Source organism: Natrix helvetica (genome assembly GCF_964273705.1).
Source record: "Natrix helvetica genome assembly, chromosome: 2".
Lineage (NCBI taxonomy): Eukaryota > Metazoa > Chordata > Lepidosauria > Squamata > Natricidae > Natrix > Natrix helvetica.
In genome coordinates this window covers 31,810,840-31,827,561 of record NC_138552.1, presented here as the reverse complement: position 1 = coordinate 31,827,561, position 16,722 = coordinate 31,810,840, and the positions used below count along the sequence as shown (strand labels likewise).

The following is a 16,722-nucleotide window of genomic DNA, read 5'->3' as shown; positions in this document are numbered from 1 at the left end:
ACCAAGGGTGCCCAGAGAGAGAACCCAGGGAGAGAGCCCAGAGAGAACCAAGGGTAACCTATCAAACCACGATAGGGCAAGTCCGCACAAGGCGGCCAAAAAAGCTGAAAGTCACAGTCCTCATTGAGGACACTCCCTGCAAGCTTGAAGTCGACACTGGATCATCACTCATGATAATCTCCTGGTCGACCCTGAAGCAAGCCATTCCAAGCCTGAAAAGACAGCAGCTTCGCACACCAGACATCATGCTGCGTGACTACCAGGGGAACCGAGTCCCCATCGTGGGCCAGGGCACCTTCCGGGTCCATTCAGGGGCATCAACACCAAGCTGCCGTGACTGTGGCCAGCACACCGCTACAGAGCCTCCTGGGGCTAGACTGGTTCAAAGCCCTGGGCTTGGAAGCCACCGGAATCAACGCCATAGCGGACGGCCGAGGCGATTTTTAAGGAGTTCGAGGACGTCTTCGGCTCTGGTCTCGGTAAGTATGTGCGGATGCCAATTTCATTTAATTTGGACCCCAACGACGCACCTATCAGGCTAAAACCCAGGAGAGTGCCTTTCGCTCTCCGCCCTAAAATCGATAGGGAAATTGACAAACTGGTGAGCCAGGGGATCCTAGAACCAGTCAACCATGCTCACTGGGAGACCCCTATAGTGACCCCGGTCAAGCCGGATGGGTCAGTCTGCATCTGTGAGGACTATAAATGCACAATTAATAATGCGCTGCAACAAAGTGCCTACCCTGTGCCCATTGTACAGCACCTACTACATTCGCTAGGGCCAGGAAAAATTAGATATGGTGCAGGCATACCAGCAGTTGCCTGTAGATGGTGCCACAGCGGAGGCTCAAACCATTGTGACGCATAGGGGTGCATTCAAATGCAACCGGCTGCAATTTGGAGTTAGTATCGTCCCGGGACTGTTCCAAAGCGTCTTGGAACGGCTTTTGCAGGGGATACCAGGAGTCATCCCCTATTTCGACGACATTTTGGTATCGGCTGCAAATGAGGCACAACTTTTAAAAAGAGTTAGGACTGTTTTGACCAGAATTCGCGAAAAGAGCCTCCAACTTAAAAAAGAAAAATGCCCAGGGTAGAATTCGTAGGGTACATGATTGATGGTTCTGGGATCCACCCGACATCCCAAAAAATAAAAGCAGTCCAGTCCACCCTACACCTCGCAATCAGACCAAGCTGCAAGCTTTCCTCAGGCTCCTTAACTTCTACAGCGTCTTTCTCAAACAGAAAGCTACCGTTGCTGAGCCCTTGCATTGCCTCCTGTCTAAAAATGCCAAATGGTCCTGGGGCCAAGCCGAGGCCGCCGCATTCACCGGGGTGAAACGCCTGCTCACGGCTGACTCCCTGCTGGTCCAGTACAGCCAAACCCTGCCGCTGGTTCTAACGTGACACTTCTCCTTTTGGCGTCGGCGCTGTCCTCAGCCACCGCATGCCCAATGGCGCGGAAGCCCCCATTGCCTTCTACTCGCGAACCTTGTCTCCCGCTGAATGGAACTATAGCCAGCTGGACAGAGAGGCTTTGGCTGCAGTAGCGGGAGTCTAGTGTTTTCACGAGTACCTCTACGGCCGCGATTTCGAACTTGTGACGGATCACAAATCACTGCTCCTTGGATCACTGCTCCTTGGTTCACTGAGGAGCTAAGGGTGATGAAGCGCCACAGGAGACGTCTAGAGAGCAGGTGGAGGTCCTCACGCTCCGAATCTGACCGAACACAGGTAAGAGCCTATTTGCGGACTTACCTTGTGGCAATAAGAGCGGCCAAGTGCAGACATTGTGCTGCCCTTATTGCGTCCGCGGATAACCGCCCTGCTGCCCTGTTTTGGGTGACCCGCTCCCTTTTATCGCAGGGGACGCGAGAGACACCCTTACAGGGAAGAGCAGAGGAGTTTGGGGAATATCTTCAGGACAAAATCGATCAGATCCGGAGCGGATGGACCTCCGTCAGTGGACCAGACGAGCCGTCAACAGCGAGTCTTGAGAGACCATTCTGGGAGGAGTTTGACTCTGTTGCCCCCGAGGATTTGGACAGGTTGCGTGGACGGCTACGACCCACCACATGTTCAATGGACCCGTGCCCCTCCTGGCTGGTACTGGCAGCCTGGGAGGTGACACGAGGCTGGCTTCTGGGCCTGGTGAACGCCTCATTGGGTGAGGGTTACTTACCAACCGCCTTGAAAGAGGCGGTGGTGAGACCCTTGCTCAAGAGACCTTCGCTCGACCCAATGGAGCTAGCTAATTACCGTCCAGTCTCCAACCTCCCCTTCTTGGCGAAGGTTGTTGAGAATGTGGTGGCGCAGCAGTTTCCACGACACCTGGACGAATCCGACTATCTAGACCCACGCCAGTCCGGCTTCCGACCCGGGCACAGCACTGAGACAGCCTTGGTCGCATTGGTTGATGATCTCTGGAGGGCCAGAGATAGGGGTTGTTCCTCTATCCTGGTCCTATTAGACCTCTCGGCGGCTTTTGATACCATCGACCATGGTATCCTATTGCGCCGGTTGGAGGGGATGGGAGTCGGAGGCACCGTTCTGCAGTGGTTCGGCTCCTACCTCTCCGACCGGAAGCAATGTGTGTTGACAGGGGGGCAGAGGTCGTCCCTGAGGCCACTCACTTGCGGGGTGCCGCAGGGGTCGGTCCTCTCGCCTCTCCTGTTCAACGCATATGTGAAGCCACTGGGTGAGATCATCCGTGGCTTTGGGGTTGAGTACCACCTGTACGCTGATGACACTCAGCTGTACATTTCAACCCCAAACCACCCCAACGAGGCTGTCGAAGTGATGTCCCGGTGTTTGGAAGCCGTCGGGGTCTGGATGGGGGACAACAGACTCAAACTCAACCCCTCCAAGACCGAGTGGCTATGGGTACCGGCACCTCGGTTCAGCCAGCTGACACCATCGCTGGCCATAGGGGGCGAACAACTGTCCCCTGTGGAGCGGGCGCGCAATTTGGGCGTCCTCCTTGATGCCCAGCTGTCACTGGAGGACCATGTGGCAGCCGTGGCAAGGGGGGCGTTCCACCAGGTTCGCCTGGTGCGCCAATTGCGCCCCCTACTGGACCGGAGTGCCCTGCGCACGGTCACTCATGCGCTGGTGACGTCTCGCCTGGACTACTGCAATGCCCTCTACATGGGGCTTCCCTTGGGATGCATACGGAGACTGCAGCTAGTTCAGAACGCAGCCGCGCGGGTTATCATGGGGAGTACACATTACTCCCACGTAACACCGCTCCTGCGCGAGCTGCACTGGCTACCTGTGGCCTTTCGGGTGCGTTTCAAGGTATTGATCACTATCTTTAAAGCGCTCCATGGCATAGGACCTAGATATCTGCAGGATCGCATCCTACCACACACGTCCCTGCGACCTATTCGCTCACACAGGGAGGGACTCCTCCTGGTGCCGTCCGCTAGGCAGTGTCAGCGGGCGACACCTAGGAGTAGGTCCTTCTCTGTGATGGGCCCAACCCTCTGGAATGACCTCCCCCCCGACATTCGAACCACCACCAACCTCCGTTCCTTCCGTCAAAAGTTAAAGACTCACCCATTTCAATCAGCTGGCCTGGCACTTTCTTAGTTTTACCTCCCGGGGATTTATTTTAATTGGGTTTGGGTTTTTAATTGGGGATGTTTTTAGGGTTTTAGAATATATTTATTTCTTGTACAGCCTATCTCCTCCATCCAAATGTATTTAATTGTTTTATGATTGTATTTTTATCTGCATTGACTGTACACCGCCCCGAGTCCCTTTTTGGGAGAGGGGGCGGTCTAGAAATCCAAGAAAGAAATAAATAAATAAATAAATAAACAAATCATTATTGGGGCTGCTGGCTGGGGACCAACCTACCCCGGTTTCCTTGTCTCCGCGCATGACCAGGTGGACTATTTTCCTGGCTGCCTACTCCTAGAAGCTCATCCACCACCCTGGCAACACGTTGGGACATGCCGACACGTTAAGCCATTGTCCCCTACCTGAACTGTTGGCCGACCCCACTCCTGAGGCACCGGTCCTTCTTATTGACTGACTGGACTCTGGACCTGTCTCTTCCACTGATGTTGCCTGCTTTTCCGCCAAAGACGCTGTTATTAAGCAGTTTCTTAACTGGGTGTAGAGGGGGTGGTCCAAGGGGCCTTTGGGGCCGATTTTAAAATGTTTTTTGCTAAACGTGATGAGCTGTCGGTTATCAAAGGTTGTTTACTGTGGGGGGACTGGGTGGTTGTTCCAAACAAACTGCGAAAGGCAGTATTGGAGGCATTACATGAGGGGCATCCTGGCATCGTCAGGATGAAGTCCTTGGCTAGGTGCTATGTATGGTGGCCTAACATGGACAGGGAGATAGAAGAGTGGGTGGCTACCTGCGCTCCGTGTCAGGAATCCAGACCAGCTCCCCCAGAGGAGCCCGCTAAGGAGTGGGAGTGCCCTCAGGCACCCTGGTTCAGGGTGCACATTGATTTTGCAGGTCCCATTCATGGCCAAATGTTCCTCATAGTTGTGGACGCATATTCGAAATGGCTAGAAGTAGCCCTGGTGACCTCTACCACGGCAGAGGCGGTCATCAAGGTGCTACGGAGACTTTTCTCCACGCACAGACTGCCCGACGTCTTGGTCTCTGACAACAGGCCCCAATTCATGGCCATGCAATTCAAGACCTATTTAGCCAGCCAGGGAATTCGGCATGCCCTGGTCGCGCCATTCCATCCGGCTTCCAATGGTCAGGCGGCGAGAATGGTGCAATCTGCTAAAGAGGCCCTCGCCAGAATGGGCCCAGGTGATTGGTAAACACGGGTTGATCACTATTTACTAATCCAACATATTACGCCAAGCGCCACCACTGGGAGAAGCCCCTCCGAGCTTCTCATGGGTCGCCGTCTAAGGTCCCACTTAGACCGGCTATACCCAAACTACTCTGCCACATCGCCCCCAGACTCCAGAAGCAAGATTCGGAACTTTAGCATAGGGGATTCAGTATATGCCCACAACTATGCCGGGGGAACTCTGTGGATTCCTGCTACGGTGATAGGCATCACCAAGCCTCGTTCTTACTTACTGGAGCTAGAGGATGGTAGAAATTGGAGGAGGCACATTGACCAACTCCGTGGTCGCCTCTCCCACTCCAATCTTAGGGTACCAGACGAAACTCTGAAACCAAACGGCCAAGGCCCTACCCAAAAGGAGCAAACATTCACTCCTTTCACAGACAACTCAAACCCAAAATGTCCGGTAGACTTATCTGAGTTTGTTGCAGGCCTACAGCGAGCTCCGAGTGAGCAAACTCAAGGAACTCCAGCCGCGGCCTGGGGTAAATTCCAGCAGGTTCCACAGAGCGGAGCTGGAGAGCACACAGGTCCGTCCGACCTGCCTGAAGAGCCAGTTCCAAATGAACTGCGTAGGTCTGGTAGGGTAAAACAAAGACCCGCCTACCTCAAGGACTATGTAACCAATTGGAACACTCCGACCAAGAGGGGAGGGGTGTTAGATATTAACACAAGCTACTGTGGTTTCCACTCCAGTCCTCTGTTTAGACGGGAACAGAGGTTCAATCTGATTGGTCGAGAGGTCCGACAGCTCCCTATAAAAGGAGAGCTGTCAGACCTAACTGCTGCTGGATTGTACAGATTTGATTGTTGTAATAAAGAGCTGTTGTTGCGTTAAACCTGAGTCTGCCTTCTCATTGCCCTATCTAACACATCCCTCATCCAGCAAAATCCACTCCTGACTCCTCATTCCTTACCTGTCTGCTGGCTTGCTTGCAAGCCGCCTGAACTCACTTAATGACCCCCGATCTTAGCTTAGCAATAGCAATGAGGATTCCCAGGATTGCTGTCACTAAGCAATGCAGTCACATGATGTTGTGCTCAAAGACTTCATTGCTTAGTAACCTAAATTCTGGTTCCTATTACCATTGTTAACCAAGGACTACCTACATGCTTTATCAATTATCAATTTGATTATCTTTTAAAATCTAGTCTCTTTCTATGGTAACATAAGTAGTTATTCATTTAATCTCAAATATTTTCAGATTGTATATGTTATTCAAAACATTGCTGGAACATTATTATGTTCCAACCTAGAACTAAAATAAATTTCCTGACAGTTAGAACAATGAATCAGTGGAACAACTTGCCTCCAGAAGTGGTGAATGCTCCAACACTGGAAGTTTTTAAGAAGAGATTGGACAACCATTTATCTGAAAGGGTATAGGGTTTCCTGCCTGAGCATTTGGACTAGAAGACCTTCAAGGTTCCTTCCAACTCTGTTTTTATCCTATCCTATTCTTTGTCAAGTTTAGGTGTACTTATATACATGTTTCTTTTTCTGCCACTCTTTACAGCAGTCTGTGAGTCACATGCAGCCCTGGACAGCGAAAAATGTGATCCCACAAGACTGTAAACTTTTAAAGTTATTATATTATTTTTAATAAATAATATTTGTTATATTTTGAATCCAGCCCAATACAATTTTTCTTCACTCAGTGCGGTCCAGAAATGCCAAAATGTTGGATACTCATGCTTTAGAGGTTATGACAAATGCCACATTGGATGGGAGCACTCTAACATTTAAATTTGAAACAACTGAAGTAAATTATCTTAAATTTTAGAAACATCTGCACCAATGTTCAAAGTTTTTCTCAAAAATCAAACTGCAAATAGTTAATTGTTAATATACAGTATTAATATACCCAAGTGTTTAATGATAAAACCAGTTATTTTCAACTGCAGATTTTACTACAGGAGCAAAATATGGGGATAAGGTATAAATTCAATGTTCCCATCTCTCGTACTGGCAGTGGTGACAATGAAGTTGGCTTCACATGGAATCACCTCCCTTGGTCAGAATGCTCTGCTACTTGCGCTGGAGGTAAGTTAGCTTCTAACGATCTTGAAAAATTAGCTAAGTAGAAATATCTGAAATATTTATAATGTAATAAAGGGAAACATGTTGTTTATGTTAACAGAAACATTACTGTTAACAAAAGACTACTACCCATATTCTTACTTGAGTTTTGGAGAGAGGCACAATGTTGATTTCTTAGTTCACCAAAAATTATAAATAAGCCCATCCTAATATACTATTATTGTGCCATAAAATCAACCTACCAATCAGGTAAGCTGTATAGTGTTTTAACTATCAATATGTATTGGAGTTAGTTGGTACATAAGTGGGTTGTTTGTAATAATAAAGGGGAATGTCTATGGAGATTCTCAGTCATCCAGGTCATGGTTGTCCCAAAGATGCTTTTTTTTTCAAGAAGCAACTGGACTTTCTGGTTTTTCTTTGAAGACCTTTCACTTCTCATCCAAGAAGCTTTGCGGAACATTTGTAGTCAGGGTTGAAATGAAGGGCACTTGGAGTTCTCTGAAACTGGTTGTTTTCTTGCAGCTATTTCAGTACCCAAACTAGGTAACATCCTCAGTGGTAGTAAGAAGTGGAATTTACTCTCAGTTTATATTCTAGTGGTTTACCTTTGGGTGGTCTTGGGTGGGTTTCTTGGTTGGCTGTTTATTGTTGGCTTGTTTGGCAGTTCCTTGATTTGGATATTGTTTACTTGATTGCTGATCTGATGTTAATCTATGCTCATCTGGTTGCTGATTGCTGATGGGGTGGTGTTTTGGTTTTTTTATTCCCTTTTTTGACTTGTTGATAGACTCTTTTACATAGTATATAGATATTGTTTATGTCTATATGTCTGTTAAATACTAATTTGTCATAGTACCAGGCTTCCAGAAATTCCCTAAGCATTTTTGAACTTGGCTTAGTCTAGGATTGTCACAATTTCCCAAGTGAAGCTATGGTTAAGTCTGTCAGTGTGTTGTGAAATAAAGAGTTTTCATCATATCTTCTGACTGCTAGTTGGTGTTCATGGATGCATTCCGCTAGTCTTCTGCCTGTTTGTCCTAAGTAGTGGCTGTTGCAGTCATGGGTTTTCTGCATTATTTGGCTTTAGGATTTCTCCTATCAGCCTATTCTTACACTAATTTTATAAAAAAATGTCTTTGGCCTATGTACCAGCAACTGTTAAGCCTGGCATAATAGAATGTGTTTATTTTTAAGCATGTCATCTTTTTAATATTTTTTAAATGGAAATAGAAATATGAATTAGAAATCAAGTTCCCTCTAGGGTTTAACAGTTGCCATGATTACTATCTCTTTTTAATATACTTTCACTTCAAAAAGCTGCTTCTCTCATCTTTCCTTAAACCGAACAAGAGAAAATGAATATTTAAAGGAATAAACTGCCAAGGAGAAATTAAGAGAGCGAGGAATGAAAAAGGTCAACACCTGTCCTTTTATTCCTTCCAATTATACCACCATGTGTTTGTGTCTATGCTATATTAAGAGTTGAAGAGATTAGTCTGTTGCCTGAAGCCATTTCCCTTAGTCCCTTCCAGTAACAATAACAATGTTCCCTCCTTGTTTTCTCTGCCAAGAATCACTAATTATCTCCCAATTTCTCTTTTTTCCTTATTTTTAATAAGTATTTTCTAGATATTGTATTTTTAAATTTATAAATTATATTATCTTTTCTGATAAGATGAAAAGTTATTTTAAATCAATCAATCAATAAGGATTGGTGTCTAGTTCTTACTCCTCTATTTACGTAGGTGCTAATAGCTATTGGTTTTCTATCAACTGTTTTTTATTTCTCTTTTTATTTTTCTGTCCTAAAATTGAACCATTTGTCATTCTGTTTGATGAAAGTATTTACATAAAAGGAAGATAAAGGTTTTGTTTTATTTGCTTTTTCCTGTGGAAGTGTTGAGCTTATATGTCCTGAAAACATGGTAATAGGATAACCCTGATGAAAGTGAAGAACTGAATAGGAGATGAAACTAATGAAAACAAGTGTTAAATATACTCATTTCAGAATAGCAGCCACAAAGCTGATTAAAGCTCACTGTGGGGTGTAAGCATTAATCAGATGTATGTTTCTGCTTGAATCAGCACTAAGAAATCTGTTGATTCATTTCCTTTGTACTTAAATGATTTCTTATGTAGCTTCCATCTCAGTCTGCATGAAAGAACTGGATTTAGAAGACCCACTGGATTAGGTAGAGCAGGGGTGTCAAACTCAATTTAATTGAAGGCTGCATCAGGATTGTATTTGACCTTGGGGGCCGGAGTGGGTGTGGCCAGGGTGGGCATGGCCAGCTTGACGTCACTCCTGCTAGGGGTGCCCAACTCTGTGGTAGCCCGAATGCTCTGCCAGCAAAAATGGGCTCCTGAGCTCCATTTTCAGATGCGACAGCCTCCTGCAACCCTCTGCCGACAAAAACTGAGCTCGGGGGGACCTCCCGAGTTCCCTTTTCACTGGCAGAGGAACTGTGGGCCAGTCCTTTGCTGTTTCTAGGGCAGCTCTGCGGGCCAGATCTAAGCACCCTGGGGGCCAGATCCAGCTCCGGGCCTTGAGGTAGAGCATCAGCTTTGTGTAATTACTTGGGAATAAGAGTAATTGAAGTCGGTGGTAGAAATTATCAATATTAATATTTTATTAATTATTATTAAGTATATACAGTGGACATAAGTGTTCTACTAGAAAAAACAATTACTACTTGGTGTTCTGTTTTGAAGGTGAAATTCACAGAAGTCTGTGGATTAAAGAGATTATACTAATGCCTAGTGCTTTATTCTATTGGCCATTCTAATGGATGATAGATTTTGGTTCCAAAATTGGTGTCCTTGTTATTGGTTGTTTAATATTGGTGCAAAAGTCTAGATTCTGAGTTGTTTCACTGCTTGATATATGGCTCCCATTATTGATCTGTCTGTTTCTAAAATGACTATTACATTCTTGAAAGCACCTCTGAGCCACTGATATCAATCATCATACCCCAAGTATTAATATTAGTTTTAACAGCCACACTCTTACCCATTCATAGTTATCATCCAAAGAACCAGCATTATACATGATAAGTAGTACAACAACTCTTCCTAAGTGGCTGACATCCATAACTGTGGCTGCCATCTTTAATTTTGCCTGACATCCTTGTGCTTTGTGCTATATAGATATAATTTCTCTATTAATTATTAGGAACAAGTCTGTGTTATATAAAGAGCTCCTATATTAAAAATGACTGTTCTAATCAGGTCTGACCTCGCTTAGCTTTTCAGTATTGGCCAGCTAGATGCTGCCACCTGCTGTGATTGTTGAAATATTAGCAAATAATGTTAGGAAAAATATGAATATTTGAAGTATTAACATTGTGTAATTCACCTGCTGCAAACTATGCATTTAGTTTTTTTAAGACACTCAAAAGAATTATCCCAAAACAAATTCATGAAGTTGATGTGATTTCTTATTATTTCAGATAGCTTTAGATATTAGAAGTAATACTAAGAAAATATTGGCACAATATTAAAATAGGAATTAAGTTGTAATAATAGTGTTTCATTATTGTTTGGCAGAGAAAAAAAATGATAAATATTTTATCAAAAAAAATATATTTCAGATTCTCCCAATTTCATTCCCTATTAATTGATATTTTGTATTGCTAGACTATTTTTTTCCTTTAAACATAAGATATGTTTTTATATTTCTTAATCCAACCATTTAATTGACATTATTAGAAAGTCAAGTTTTAAAACAAATCTTGTTTTGGTTTTTCTAGTTTATTTTTTTTCTTTTGCAAATTGAAACATCACTGCTTAAAGTGATATTGATTAAGAAATAATTATCTCAGAAATATATGTACAGTACAAATACACATTGTGTTGAAGTGTGCTTCCAGACAGGTCATTAAAATTGTTGACATCTAGATCAGTTAATCAGTTAATCAAAATCATGTTTTTTAATGCTTTTATTTACCACAGAACAAAGTCATGTACTTTTAATGCTTTTATTTACCACATCAATTAAAATAAAAAATAAAATTACTGACTAGTGTGTTTTGATGTATAGCAGTAACAATTAGATATTTGAAACCAACTTTAAATGTGTGTAGGGGGGAACCCTGTGGAAAGGAAGGTAAAGAAACTGCACCTCTATAGAATTTACAGTTTACTTCAACTGATAAAACTGGATAGGGCATCTCTAGAGCTGAATGCTGCTGACAACCATCTAACACAGTGATGGCAAACCTTTTTTGCCTCGGGTGCCAAAAGCACTCACATGCATACTATTGCACGCGCACGCATGTGGCCACCCTCATAATTTAATCCCCCTGTGCCGTGCCTCCTGCATATGTGCATGTGACCCTCCCACTACTTCGTGCATGCGTGCACGACTTTCTTGGAGCCTGGGGAGGGCAAAAATGGCCTCCCCCGCCCTCCGGAGGATGGAAAAAGCCCATTTTCCAACTTCCGGTGGGCCCGGTACAGGGGTGGGTTCCTGGCAGTTCTAACCTCTTCTATAGAAGAGGTTCCACAAATCTACAGTGCCATTTAGAACTGGTTCAAGCTCCCTCCCCCCGCCCGTCCGCATATCATCAAGATGAAGAGCAAGAGGAGGAATTCTGGGACTTGAAGTCCACAAGTCTTAAAGCTGTCAAGTCTGAACAACCCTGGGGTTTTTTTTCTAAAGGGTTAGGGGTGCAAGGGTCTTGTAACTTGACAGCTTTAAGACTTGCGTGCTTCAAATGCCAGAGTTTCTGAGCCAACATTTTGGTTGCTAAGCAAGAGTGTTGTTAAATGAGTTTCACCACATTTTACAAGTTGGCCACGCCCACCCAGTCATATGGCCAGCAAGCCACTCCCACCCAGTCACATGGCCAGCAAGCCACTCCCACAAAGCAGGCCACACCTACAGAAGAGGTTCTAAAAAAATTTGAAACACTCCACTGCCCTGGTAGGTCTGTTTTTTGCTGTCCCCAGGCTCAAGAGGCTTTCTAGGAGCCTGGGGAGGGCGAAAATTGACACACAAACTGGAAGTTCGGTAATGAACTTCTGGGTTGCCTGTTGGGCCACTTTTCTCCTTTAGGAAGCTTCCTGAACCCCCGGAGGGCGAAAAATGGCTGAAAATCAAGCTGACAGGCAATGCCTCACAGGCCCTCAGAAATGGCTCCGCGTCTCACCTGTGGCACACATGCCATGGGTTCGCCATCAGGGTCACAGATTTGCTTGATTTAAAATAAGGGGAAAAAATAAAAACCAATTTCATTCTACTCCTTCCTAAGGTATGCAGAAACAAGAAATAGTATGCAAAAGAGTAGATGACAGCTCTGTAGTCCAGAACAATTACTGTGATCCTGATAGTAAATTACCCGAAAATCAAAGAGCCTGCAACACTGAGCCGTGTCCACCTGAGTAAGTACTTCTTTATTCTATTCCATACTATTTATATCTCCAGACTGAAAGTACTACAATGGAACCACAGAAAAATTAGCCCGAAATTGAATTAAGAACAGGATCCAATGAACCATTATTAAATATTGTTAATAGTACTTAGACTTATATACTACTTCATAGTGCTTACAGCCATTTCTAAGAAGCTTACAGAGTCAGCATATCGCCCCAACAATCTGGGTCCTTATTTTCTCCACTTCGGAAGGATGAGTCAAACTTGAGCTGGTAAGAATCAAACTTCTGGCAGTTGGCAGAATTAGCCTGCAATGCTGCATTCTAATCACTGTACCACCACAGCTCTGAATATAACTTTTCAATGAATGAATAAAATTATGTTATTTTTGTGGCTTGCTAATGCAAGTGACCTGCCATTTTATTAATCATAAATAAAATGTAAATAATTTAATGCTAATTTAATTAGCACTTTTTAAAATAACGTTTGAGAATTCACTGTTCCTCCCTGCCTAGCTCCTTGGTTGCAAATTTAGAAAACCAGCTAGATGGATTTTCTTTACTAGCAACGTCTGTGAACCATTCTGGAACAGTAATATTCTTACCTAAATTCCACATGAGACTGCTGCAAGGATATACAGTAGTTTGTAGGATTGTTATGCTACTAGGATAACCATCTAGGATAGATCTTGTCTTGTTTTAATAAATTTCACGCAGGATAGACAGCATATAATAAATCTTGGGAAGCTATATTATGTAAAATATATTAATTATTTCCTCAGTTACATTTGGCAGTATTATATAATTGAGACTAAAACTGTAAAAATTCTGATTTATTGAATCAGAACTATTACATATTTTTATGCAGTTTTCTCAGCACATTCAAGTTGTAGGGGTAATCAGTTCATTTCTTGAACTAATATTTCGTTTCTAATATTCTTTCGGTAGATGGTTTATAGGCGATTGGTCAGAATGCAGTAAGACCTGTGATGGAGGAATGAGATCACGAACTGTTCTATGTATCAGGAAGATTGGACCTTCAGAAGAAGAGACATTGGAGAGTACTCATTGTTTAACACATCACCCAGTTGAAAAAGAGTCCTGTAACAATCAATCTTGCCCCCCACAGTGGGTTCCTTTGGATTGGTCAGAAGTGAGTGATCTTGAAAATTCCTTAAGTAACCACTTTACATACATCAAAACTGCAACAAGATATATTACAATGTATCTAACTTGCTGCTCTAATTTACTAAATGTGATATAGTCCAGCACTCCCAAATTTCTGTCTTCTGTAAATCCTGCATGATCTGGGATTGCACAACATGGTAGTGTAAAACTAAAATAGAACTACAGATAGTCCTCAAGTTGCACCCATTCATTTAGCAACAGTTCAAATTTACAATATCATTGAAAAAAGTAATTGCAACCAGTCCTTGCTCTTACACCTGTCACAGCTTCCCCATGAGATCAAAATTTATTTATGTTACAGCATCCTGGAGTCATTGATCATCATTTGCAACCTTCCAGTCAGTTTCTAATAAGAAAAGAAAAGGGGGGGGGGAATCTAAATTTATTTAGCGGTCCTGTGATTCACTTAACAACTGCAGTAATTTGCTTAACAACCATGGCAAAAAAGTAGCAAAATCAGGCATGACTCACTGATAGGCAACTGCTTTGCCTATCAGCAGAATTTCTGGTTCTAACTGAAGTGGTAAGTCAAGGGCTTCCTGTATGTAGTTTGTAGCTGGCACTTTATGGGGAGTCATACTAGCAAATACTCTTTCGGCTATATACCTTTAGTACTTCAAACATACATTTAGAAGTTTGTTATTCCATACTGATAAAACTGGATTCTGTAGCCTGATAATCCAAATTCTAAACTCAAACTAATCAATATTAATTCAAAAGAGCTGATTCTGTGCACAGTATTAAATAGTACATTTCATGAATTTGAATTAATTTATATTTATTTAATTCCATATTATTCCTTAACTGAACATTTCTTGAGCAGCTTATAGTAAAATTACACTTGTGTTAATAATTTATTTTTCAGTGTCTCTTTTGCATAATTGAGTTAGAATTATGACAATAGCAGGAGCAGGGCACTGAAGTGCAAGAAAATTTTTATTCCCAACTAGTAATTTCTTTCTTATTTAACTGGCAATGAGATTCCATTTACCCCACTTATTTTATACTTATTCAAACCTTTCCAAGTTTCTATCAGCAAGCAGAATAGTACATAAAGTGATGGTTTTAAAGAATACTTAAAATTCTAAACTCTCTATCTACAAAAAACACAGATATGACCAAAAGTATTGGTACTCCTCCAGTTCCCTTCCCCAAAATTCCAATTTATCATGCAATAAGTTGAAACTGATACAAAGCAATGTCATCCACTATTCTTTATTCTTTAGTCCATAGAACAGACACTTTGCTTTGCTTGTATGATTTAACACATTCTTATAGATAATAAAACCAATGAAAATCATATGTGTCAATCTAGATTTAAAGACTTAATGTTATCTATTAAATAACATACTTCAATGTGGAGGTAAAGGTAGAGTTGCTGATATGTTATTGTGCCTTACAAGTAAATCAACCATTTCATTTGATGTAGAACCTTTAAAATATTTTTCAATAACAGGGGTGTCAAACTCAAGGCCCGGGGCCCAGATCTGGCCCATGGGATGCTTAGATCTGGCCTGTGGGGTTGCCTGAAACAGAGAAGGACTGGCCCATGGTGCCTCTGCCAGCAAAAATGGAGTTTGTGAGGGCCACGAGCAGCCCTCCCGAGCTCTGTTTTCACTGGCAGAGGGTTGCAAGATGCTGTTGCAGGTGAAAATGGAGCTCAGGAGCCTGTTTTTGCTGGCAGAGCGCTCTGGCCACCACAGGTGCCCCCGACACGAGTGACATCGAGATGGCAATGCCCATTCTGGCCATGCTCACCCCAGCCCCCCAAGGTCAAATGCAATCCTGATGCGGCCCTCAATGAAATCGAGTTTGACAACCCTGGTTTTCAGTATGTGCAATTATGACACAATGTCCAAAATTTTAGTGATAATGAATACTTTTAATATAACAATTTTATTTGCAATCTTCAGAATATATAGCAGGGCTGTCAAACTCCTGGCCCGTGGACCGGCTGCATCATGCACTGGCCACGCCCACACTCAGTTTAGCAAAGGGGGAAAAAGTCCTGATAAGTCACGTGACGACACCGTGATGGTTTAAAAGGTTTACCTTTTTAATAGGGCTATGTTGTTAATGTTTTCAGCTTTTTACAATTTAAAGTATTTGATTCTAAAAAACGTGTGTTTTTGGCTTATAGTGTACTCCAAAATGTGGACCTGGTTTTAAGCATCGTATTGTTCTCTGCAAAAGCAGCGATCTTTCAAAAACATTTCCAGTTGCACATTGCCAAGAAGAAAACAAGCCGCCTGTCCGCATGCGCTGCAGCTTGGGCAGGTGTCCTCCACCACGATGGGTCACAGGAGACTGGGGACAGGTAACGTAGGCAGGCTTCTTGAATATCTAAAGTGGTACTAAAGTTCAAGGACTAGATATGTGATTCTGCTGCAACAATAATTAACATACAACACTTCTGAATAAATTTGCAGTGATATATGTGTTCATTGGCTTCTATAATGGTTCCCTCAAATGACTTTAGGTGGAAAAAAAACTTGGGAGTGATTTCACAGACCTCAGAAATGGATATAAGAAGAAAAGCCTCCTATTATTTCACATTGCCATATTTAAAGGATATTCTTTGAGACTTCCATATGGTTACCACATGAAATAAGAATATAATTGTTGTTTGCAGATAACTTCACCTGATATCATAAGTATGGCTGCATGATACTATAACTTGAAGACTCAGTCTTAATGCTTTGTTTTTATAAAACGCCATCTTCTCACTTCATAGTACAATAGATCGTTTTTGTTTGCAATGGGAAGAACATTTTGCAAAAATAAATAAAGTAACTACTAGTTAGCAGCCTCATTAAATGAGATGTAAAATATGCTGTTTGTTAGTAGATACATCATAGTCTATGATGTACCTATTAACAAACAGCACATTTTCCATCTAATTTAATGCAGCTGCTAACTAGCAATTATTTTAAAAAAGAAAGAAAGCAGCATTTCTAACTGAAAGCTGCTTCTGAAATATACAGAATAAGTCACCTGATTGTAAACTGGGCATCCTGGTAGGGATTACAATGTCACATTGTCTCACAGTCATGTGGTCACCATTTGTGACTGTCTTTATTGGCTTCCTACAAATCAGGTTACTTGGGAAGCCAGCAACCATTGCAAATGGCAGCTATGTGATGTCCTTGCTTAACAAAAGTATGGAATTCTCTTAATGATGGCAACCGAAGTGTTGGAACTGGTGGCATTAAGCAGCACAGTCATGCAACATTACACTTTATAATGGCATTGCTTAGCAACAGAAATTTCAGTCACAATTATGATGTT

At 42.8% G+C, this 16,722-nt stretch overlaps 2 protein-coding genes across 2 annotated transcripts in view; one reads left to right on the top strand and one right to left on the bottom strand.

Moving 5' to 3' along the window:
* PPWD1 (peptidylprolyl isomerase domain and WD repeat containing 1) overlaps positions 1-16,722 on the bottom strand; it is a 356,454-nt gene that overhangs the window by 163,313 nt on the left and 176,419 nt on the right. The gene's annotated exons all lie outside the window — the stretch shown is intronic.
* Positions 1-16,722, top strand: part of ADAMTS6 (ADAM metallopeptidase with thrombospondin type 1 motif 6) — a 139,835-nt gene that overhangs the window by 116,348 nt on the left and 6,765 nt on the right. Inside the window, exons 20-23 of the mRNA XM_081940942.1 lie at positions 6,735-6,873; positions 12,126-12,255; positions 13,195-13,399; positions 15,575-15,751. Coding sequence (XP_081797068.1) covers positions 6,735-6,873; positions 12,126-12,255; positions 13,195-13,399; positions 15,575-15,751 — 651 coding nt within the window. The remainder of the gene's footprint in view (positions 1-6,734; positions 6,874-12,125; positions 12,256-13,194; positions 13,400-15,574; positions 15,752-16,722) is intronic.